Source organism: Pygoscelis adeliae, unplaced genomic scaffold (genome assembly GCF_000699105.1).
Source record: "Pygoscelis adeliae isolate BGI_AS28 unplaced genomic scaffold, ASM69910v1 Scaffold9, whole genome shotgun sequence".
Classification (NCBI taxonomy): Eukaryota; Metazoa; Chordata; class Aves; order Sphenisciformes; family Spheniscidae; genus Pygoscelis; species Pygoscelis adeliae.
The window spans coordinates 758,576-768,538 of NW_008825557.1; the positions used below are offsets into that span (position 1 = coordinate 758,576).

At 35.8% G+C, this 9,963-nt stretch overlaps 1 protein-coding gene across 1 annotated transcript in view; it reads left to right on the top strand.

Annotated features, from left to right (window-relative positions):
• POT1 (protection of telomeres 1) overlaps nucleotides 1-9,963 on the top strand; it is a 73,635-nt gene that overhangs the window by 54,554 nt on the left and 9,118 nt on the right. Inside the window, exons 11-15 of the mRNA XM_009332259.1 lie at nucleotides 1,007-1,095; nucleotides 2,228-2,272; nucleotides 2,723-2,879; nucleotides 4,815-5,020; nucleotides 7,848-7,983. Of these exons, the coding sequence (XP_009330534.1) occupies nucleotides 1,007-1,095; nucleotides 2,228-2,272; nucleotides 2,723-2,879; nucleotides 4,815-5,020; nucleotides 7,848-7,983 (633 nt within the window). The remainder of the gene's footprint in view (nucleotides 1-1,006; nucleotides 1,096-2,227; nucleotides 2,273-2,722; nucleotides 2,880-4,814; nucleotides 5,021-7,847; nucleotides 7,984-9,963) is intronic.

The window sequence follows — 9,963 nt, forward strand, 5'->3', positions numbered from 1 at the left end:
GCCTTGTGAGCGCCCTCAAGATGATCCGCTCCATGATCTTCCCCGGCACTGAGGTCAGGCTAACAGGCCTGTAGTTCCGCGGATCCTCCTTCCGGCCCTTCTTGTAGATGGGTGTCACATTTGCTAACTTCCAGTCAGCTGGGACCTCCCTGCTTAGCCAGGACTGCTGATAAATGGTGGAAAGTGGCTTGGTGAGCACTTCCACCATCTCCCTCAATACCCTTGGGTGGATCTCATCCAGTCCCATAGACTTGTGTGTGTGTGTCTAAGTGCTGTAGCAGGTCGCTAACCATTTCCCCTTGGATTATGGGGGCTTCATTCTGCTCCGCATCCCTGTCTTCCAGCTCAGGGGGCTGGGTACCCGGAGAACAACTGGTCTGGCTATTAAAGACTGAGGCAAAGAAGATATTAAGTACCTCAGCCTTTTCCTCATCCTCTGTCACTATGTTTCCCCCTGCATCCAATAAAGGATGGAGGTTCTCCTTAGCCCTCTTTTTGTTGTTAATGTATTTATAGAAACATTTTTTATTGTCTTTTACGGCAGTAGCCAGATTAAGTTCTAGTTGGGCTTTGGCCCTTCTAATTTTCTCCTTGCATAACCTCACGACATCCTTGTAGTCCTCCAGAGTGGCTTGCCCCTTCTTGCAAAGGTCATAAACTCTCGTTTTTTCCCTTAGGAAAGGCTAAGTAACCAAAGTCCATGTTCCTTTATCAGGAATTCTGTTTCCAGTAGTACAGATTTCTTTTGGCTCTATATTGTGTTTAAAGTTCCAGGAGTGATTTGGAAAGGAGTGTCTCATCTGCATCATTAATATACACTCCTGCAACTTCTGGTTCAATTGAGTTTTATGTCTCTGCTGGAAAATTTATGTCTGAACATTATGCCTGTGTATTGATAAACAGTTGGTTTCATATAAGTGTATGTATAGTCCTATATATATGTGTGTGTAAGTATGTATATGAAAGATTTCTCTAGGTTATAAAATACTTCGTCATTTATTTTTAGATTCTTAGAATCTGTGGATCTGGCAGACAGTCAGAATATGGAAAGCATGTCTTCAGTGGAATTAGATGGCACTTTTAACAGTCTTACAGGTAAGAGCGATTGAAAGCTGGTTTGTTCTTTCTTCTGATACATATAAGGTCAAGATAAGGTCACAGGTACTGCTTCTCTAAGTGTATAATGTTACTTTCACATACAAAGCCTTAGAGAATACTTTTGGTTATTAGACTGGAAATTGACATTACCCTATCCTTCTGTCTTGCAGCAGAAGCCTTTCATATACATGGAAAAATACTTTCATAGGAGGTAGTGAATGAATTATTAAACACAGATGGTGTTCTTGATCATACTATATTAGATCATAAAGCAGAGTGACGTAACTCCTTCCCTCTAAAGGGGGAATCCTCAGAGACAGGCACTGAAAACACTACGAAACAGCTGCTTGCTGAGGAACCCTTCTAAAGCTGTTGGATGGAAAGTTGTGTCAGTGGCAGAGTTGCAAGGTGCAGCGCCGTGGAAAAGTAGTATCTTATAGACAGTTCTACAGATCCCATATTATTCTTTGAATGGTATTTTTAGGCCAGAATAAGAATAACTAAAAGTGAGTTAAAGCTGGTTGGACGTAGTCTGCATCTTTGCTTCTAGCTTTTAAAAATCCTTTGTTAATTAGCCATTATTAACATACTGTGACAGGATATTTCTAGAAGGGTGCAAAAGTCGAGAATAAATACTTCATGTCTAGACCATAACACTGTAAATTTAGAAAGAATTTTGCACATATTTACTGCACTGTGTATGTGTAGTAGAGGTTGTTCAGAGGAGGGACCCAGGCAGTCCATATTGGTTTTAGAATAATGTATTTATGCTCTTGTCCAGAAAGTTTACAGGGGGATGAATACAGTTTATGTCAGCAGTATCGTTCACAGTATACGTTTGAAAAGTGTTCATTTTGATGAGTATTGCTATTTAACGTATACACTAATTTCTCCTCAAATATATTAACTCTTGATTAACTCTGTATTAACTCTTGTTTGTCTCCTGCTTACGTCGCTTTTTCCTTTTGCTATATTGTTTTCATACATTATTAGGATTTCCATTTTCCTTTGTTCAGGTTTTGGTTTTGTGTGTGTCTGTCTATCTGCCTATCTATCTATCTGTTTTTGTGTGTCCACACTATAAGAAAAGAAGGAAGGAAAATCATTAGGAAATTCTTCTTGGTTTTAGATCTTGAATCACACTTACGGCGATGTCAGCAGTTATCTGTTACAGGTAGGCAACACTGACCTCAAGGTGAATTTTATTTTTACTAGAGAACAAAAATATTTTTGAGACATAAGCTCAAAGGTTGAAATAATGTCTTTTATTTATTATAGGAAGAGCTATTCTAAGAGTATAAGTTTGTGAATGTTACATTGTTTTTATTCCATTTTTAAAGGAATAGAGCATATTTATATATTCTACTTTCATTAGTTTTTTTTCTACATGTTGAATTTCTGTACCCTGAAGTACACCATGCTCCCATAGCCTGTTGTGATTTACCTTAAAGACTGTAGTAACATGTTGTATTGATAAAACTAAGGCTGCAACTGGGAAGGGAAGAGAAGCTGGGCATTAAGGGAAAATGCACGTCTGCAATGGCCATTTCCCGTATTCTAAACATTATGGTGTTTAATAGCTATGCATGGCTTTTTTCTGTGTGTGTGTGTTGTTATTTTGCAGTATTAACAGATCATCAGGATTTGAATAACACAGAACTGAAAACCATTCTGAATCGCATGGCTCCTCAACAGTATCGCATTAGAGCAAAGCTGAGAACTTATAAACCCCAGAAGCTCTATCAGTCTATTAAACTTCATTGTTCCAAATGCAACTCTTTGTAAGTATTTCACACAATAAAAGTAATTAGGAATTGTTCTATTTGTTTTGGGATGCCTAGATTTTCAGTGTATTTTCATCCTCTTTTTTGTGTAAAATGAGCTGAATGTAAAGGTATTTCATTTCAAACAAAGATTTGAAACTCACTGGTAATAGGTAGGAAAATTTTAAATCATCAAATGAGTCCCTTTTACAGAATCTTTTGAGTGCTTTCAAGACAACAATTTTTCTTTAATTTGCAAATTTAGCAGTGCGGTTTTTCCCATACCAAAGTTGTATTTAAATACCTGTTTCCGTACTGCGGTTTTAAAATAGGATATGCAAAAAGGTATGATAGTTTCCAAGTGAATGAATAAAATATCTTTGACTAAAGTGTATTTTCCAGAGAAGGCATCTTTTCTGGATCAAAAATATTAGGGAAACACCATTCACCTTGGTATTTTTGTCTTTTTCTCTGACCCGAGTCAGTTCACTGACCATTTTATCATTGTTATTTCCCCTTTAATGCTGTTTGTCATTGTATCAAGTAATGCTCAGTCAAATAATCATATGCCATTTCTGGTGTACATTCATCTAAAAATGAAAGAAAGTTTGTTTGAAATGGCCTATTTTTGATTAAACTACTCAGTGACACGCATTACAGTGTTATTCATGATCAGCTGAATCCTGTATCACTTTTTTTTTGCCTGACTTGGCCTAGCATCAGTCCCAAGCAAACAGCTTTATTGTTACTGGCGTAAACTATTGCTTTCTTTAAGTGATGGCACGTTAGCATTCTCCTAGCCTTTTGAAATTTTTTGCACATTTTTTGCAAGATTTATTAGATACAAACATCACTGAGACAAGAAAATGCCCCTACTATCCTTCTCTTACAGCTTTTGGATGCAAAGTAACACGCTTGCAGCTTTAACAATATTGGTTCTTACCAGATGTTATAACATTCTCTTGGTTGCTAATGTCAGAGTATAAATACAAGTACATGGTCTTTGTTACCAAGTATAAAAAGGGGATAATTACCAACTCTCTCTGCCAGTTTTGTCACTTTTTTAATATATTTGCCAACTGTGTAGTAATAAGCAGATACAATTGATAGAATTTTGTTTGTTCCTTGTGAACTTTATACTTAGCCCACAATTTTCCATGATTACTATAGCCTTTTTATATATTCTATATATAAATGAAATAGCCCAAGCTTTTGCCTTTTTTTTTCATTGTCCTTTTTGTTACGGTTCATATTCCACCTGAAGCCAGCAGGTCTGTCTGTCTTAGGAGAAAACATTCTAATGCATTTTTAATTTGTGTGCCAACCACTGGCTTTTTGCCCGTTGTTGGTAATATTGGTAAAATTTGAATGGTCTGCATTATTTCTCTGTGGCTGACAACTGGAAATGCATGAATGGTGCACTCTAGCAGGACAGGAGAGAAACTGTGTGGTGCAGTTACAGATTTTCCCTTTACAGTACATATGTGAAGCTGTTCTGCTCCTGCTCTTTCTTCTTTTCCCCCCTCTCAAAGTAAAATAGGCTAGAACATAAAACTTGAAATCATATGAGCTTATACGGTCTTTTCACTCTACTGAAGTGGTATGCAGTTGTGTGGCCCTTTTAAGGCCCAACTGAAATCACATAAAGCTGATATATATGTGTCTTTCCATGGATTTACATATGTGTGGATGAAGCCACTGGGCTGCCTCTGCTCCTAGGTAAGATTAGTTTACTTAGCATATTTATTAACATGGAAATGAATTATCTTGTCCTAATTTGCTATACAACTCTAAATGTTTAAACTGATATAACAACAAAGTTATTTTTCCTGTATATACTTTAACTCTTATGACTGTATTTTAATATTTATTTGGAGTACTGTTGTCCTTGTTGCTAGATTGCCTAAGGAGAAGCTGTTAGAATTTACTTACTCATTTTGGAAATGGTTTTAGGCAAGAAGTTCCAGATGGAGATGATTTTGACTTTATTTTGCAAGGCTCTGCTGTTACTGCCCCAAACCCAGAATTACACAATACATCCTGGTATGATTCTGTAATGTGGACTACACAAGACCAGAAACAAAGGAAAATAGCTATCCATTTTGTAAAGCATGATGAAATGCTTCAACAGCCTGAAGATACTTTGCTCATGATAGAAGGTAAGATAAATTGCAAATATACCACTTCTCTTATGGCACAGCATCCACTCTGAGTATCTACGAAGTTAAGATATGTTGAAGATGTATTCAGTGTAAGTAGTGACGATCATAAAGGCGTCTTCAAAGAAAAGAAAAACTCAGCTGGAACTTTAAGTTACTATTGTGCAAACAGGAAAAAGTCATCTGTGAAGGTCTTGTAAGGTGCTTCTATGTTAAAACTATACCAATAAGTTTATTGTTGATTCTGCTAAAATTAACATCTGAATGTGTTTGGTTTTTTTTCCTAGCTGTGCTTACGGATTTTTCAGTTCTGATTTGAAAACTCATTTTGTCTTCTAAAAAACTTATTTTTAGTCTTGATGTGGAAAAGTTTTGGAAGGCTTCTAATACAAGCCTACAATTAACTTTGTCAGCCTCTGGATGTCAGTGTTGTTTCAGATTAATAGAGCTTCTTGCAGTGTGAGGTTTTTTGGTTTGGTTTTTATCAGATTTCCTCAGGGAAGAGAAATAGCCACTGAACTTTAAACGAAACAATTTAGCAAGAATACTAATAAGGAATGTTTTGAATAGAATAAAAGTAATAAATAATTGCATGTAGTACCATTCTGAGTTTAAAACAAAGTCTTCAATTGTGCTCACATGGTGGTGTGAATATGCAAATGTAAGTCAGGTGGTCCTTTCTGTAAGGGTCAATGACAAAACCCCTTCTGTTTTCTGCTTTGTTTTATATTCAACTAGTTCTGATAGCTGCTTTATTTCTGACATGTTACAAACTGGATATTTTTTTTCAATCTAACCTTATCTTCGTGAAAACAAAAGAAAAAAGAATTTATTACTACTCTATTTTCCTAAAATAACTGAACAATATAACTTAGTAAATCTTTTTTCAGATATTAAAGTGCCAGCAGCTAAGTATGTGTGTATGTGGATATATGTGCTTCGTGTTCGAGCACAAGGAAAGGGCATAATCAGTGTTTTAGCACTTTTTTTCCCAGAACATTGATCCATGAACCTTGCCAAAACTACATGCTATTTTAATTTTTATCTTTTAACTTTTTGGCAATGGAGATTTTGAAGTCTCCCTAGAAATCTTCCCAGCACTACAGACAACCCTCAAAAGCCAAACACATTATGACATTTATTAGACAGACGTGGTCTAGATTCTACTCGTTTGTTAAACACAAGCAATTTGCTCTTCTGCAACACAATATTCTTCCCCATAATCTTTATGCTGAAGCAAGGACTTCTTTTTGAGTGTTTTGGCATCTATTGGGCTGGAATTGAGGAAATAGTTGGATAATGGACAGAATTTTACGTGACCCTCCACAGGGAATGAGGGGAATCCATAACCATTGCTACAGATTAGTTGAACTGAAGAGTGAAATGTTACGGTCAACAAGTAGATTAATGCTCCTTGCATATCCTCATTATTTGTACATGAAATCACTGTGATTCATATCATTGTCAACCCCTGGTAATTCTCTGTGTTTTGTGCCAGTATCTTGGAAGCCAGAATACATTTGCTCGACGTAACTTCGTATTACAGCAAAGTCGAAATTCTGGAGACTTTTTAGCAATGTCAGTTAAAACGACCCTGAATTTTGTATGTTAATCCCTTGAATCAGAGTTCAAATGTATATGAGAGGCTTTATCTGTGTCACTGTACTTGGAGAACCTTTGCCTTCTAACGTTTTGGGAAGCCATTTCAAATATCCTTGCCTCTGTTTTCTTTATTTTTTTTTACCAGAAGTTAAGTTCATTGAGGAAGTTTCGTGTTGTGCTTTTTTTCATCACCAGTAATAATGCAATTTTATTTATTTTATTTTCTTCTCTAGTTACCTCTGCAATACAAGTAACAAATATATGCAATAAATATTTTACAATCCAGTGTCGTAATTACTGGTCACAAAGTCTTTGAAATGTCTTAGTTATAGTTAGTGGTAAACAACACAGTTGTATATATTTATATATACAATAATATATTTATTATTATATATACAAGAATATATTTATTTTAAAACAGGTTGCTCACTTTTTTTATTGTCGTTCACGAGCTGATTAAATCATATATTGTCATTGAACTATTTCCAAATAACTGTTCTCAGTGTGTTAATAAATTTACCACATTTCCACTGAATTGGTGAAATGTCAGAAAGATTCCGTAATCCGTTCTGCAGGCCATACTACAGAGACTGAAGGCAGGTTATCCTGTGATTTATAATAAATTTGAAAGAACTTTTTCCTGTCACTGGAGTCTGAAAATCTCAGGGTTCCAGCTGTAATATATTAAATTTCTGCTGTGTTCCTAGCATAGCCCCAATTTAGTAGCACTCAAATTAGCATAAAGTTTGGTGGTTCTGCATTTCCTACCTCATATCAATTATGATGTGGTTGAATATCTACTTTTTCATAAACTGCTGGTTAAAAATTAATAGACTTTTGCTACTTAAAAGCTGAAAAAACTTACTTAGGAGCAATTGCGAAGTCAGGGGTTTTGGGGGGTTTTTTTGCCCCAAGAAAACTGCTAGTAAAATCATAGGAGAAATTATATGAAAGTGATGCTAATTAAGTACAACTTCATGGTTACAGTGATAGCTACGAGGAAGATATTAAGGTATTTGCTCTGATAAACATCCATCTTTGATTCTTATTGAGTCTCTTGTTGAATAAGAGTGAGAAGGTTATGGACGATTTTTTCAGTTTTCTGTAGTAGGTCTCAATTTTTATTGAAGGTCCTGAAATCAACATCTAATCAGCCAAGAAATGCACGTTGTTCAATTTATTCTTGATTACAGTTTAAAAACCCATGTTTTTCTGTTTTTAATAGGTGGAACACTAAAAGAAGTCTGGAAGCTTACAAAAAGATTTAAATGTGTTATTCCTGTGAGATCCACAGAAGATGATCTTGAATTATTAGATCTTTCAGCTCCTTTTTTATTACAAGGGAACATAAAATATTATGGGTAGGTTAAAAGTATTTGTTGATATTTTAGTAGTTGCAGTAATAGATATCATTTTCTTCAGAAATTCAAACTGCAGTGCTCAAGGGATAACTTACCCAAAGATTCTTTGATGCAAAATACATAACATGATCAGCAGTACTGAGATCAGGGATGAAATGCCATACTACTACCTCATATCAAAGGACTCAACTGCAGTTGGGCTTTATCTTGCTCTATAAATCTTATGTCCTTAATTATACAGCACCCCAGGTTCAGTCTTGCCTGTGGTGTGTGGGTAAGGCAGTATACTACAGAGATGGAAGTGCACATATGAGTCTCCTTAGGCTGCAAAATGCCTAAATCTTCCTCTTTTAGTCCAGGTCTTCCATTTTCTGGCCAGAAAATACCATTTTCTGATCTTACTCGTTAGACTAAAGTCAAAACATATGTTGTTTTAGAACGGTACGCTGGTTTTTTTGTACACAGATAATATTTAAATAAAGACCCAGAAAATCATTTCAGGCTGTCAATCCATGTCTCGATCTCTCTCTCATTCCTAGTGTTGGGAAAGCTTGGGTTTTGGAAGAAATACGGGATTTTGGACAGCCTTTCCTCGCCATTTGCCATTTATTGAGATCCACAACACTGCAAAGTGCCTTACCTATTTGTGGATGTCAGTCACTGTAGAGACAACTTCAACGGGTTTCTGAATTCCATAGTTCAAAGGCTGTGGAATACAGTACTCGCATCTAGGACTGGTATCTGTTCTATGCCATGCAATACCTCGTTCCTGCTCAACGAGAGCTGTTCTCCCAGTACTACACAGCAGCATGCAGTTACCAAGTTCAGAAATACCAGTCTACTTCATGCAAGCTATTGAGTCCTCCCTCTCAGCAGTCCTAATGAGTTCAAGCGGAGTGCTGTGTTGCACTACTTCAGTCCTGTTGGCAGTAAAAAAATTTCTGTGCAGAAACATTGCTTGTTTCACATGAACCCTAAAGTTTCCCATAAGGGCCTGATAAAATAAATACAGATAATTATTTCTCTTTGTCATATATTATTTTGACCTTTCCAGATATGGCTGTCCACAGCTTTTTAAATAAAGGCAATATATGGGTATTTCTACTGGGACTGGATCTTCACCAGTACAAAGTGTTTCCCCTTGCACTTTCATAATCCATGTATTTCCCCAGCTGCGCACAACTCACCTTCAGACATCGTTCTCTGCTTAAATGGCTGTATTGAAAAAGCCAATGCTCTATAAGATATTCCATGATTGTTTATAGGATATTTAGGAAGGAACCTCACAAAGATGTTGACATTTCAGAGCTGTGTTCCATGCTTTTTTTTATCAGTAGCATATACTTAGCCAAGTCTAAAATTAAAGATTCTGTATAGTAGAATGAAAAGCAAAGTTATTTTTGCTGTAGGAATGACCTTGAATACCTGTATGAATATGTATGTGTGTGCATGTGCTTGTATATTCATATATATATATATAAACACACACACTTGCATATAAAAAACTAAATTCACAGCTAAGTTACTTTATTGGCATTTGGGTGGGTTTTTTAAAGGAAAAAATTAACTTCATTGAGCTTGGCTTTATATCACTTGAGCAGAACTAGTGCTATTGATTTTTATGGCACGTTTTGTATGTAATTCTAAAAGATACTAAATGTCTATTTTAACTTCTAACTGTAATACACTAGCACAGAAGCTTAATTTGGAAAAAAATAGTTGTTCTGTAATTTTACTTCTTGAGGCAAATGAGAACAACTTTGAAAGCAGTTCTTCAATATTTTCATCCACTTGCAGCATTTGTTTACTGTCACATGTAAAATTTATAATTACTGGTGTAAATACACCAGTAATAAGGGATTGTTTTAATAACTCACAGTTAATATTTTTTAACATAGATAAAGTCAAATTTCTCCTCTAACCCTGCTGTGTTTCTAGAGCATGCTACCAGTTCAGATTCATTACTGCTTTTACAAAGTG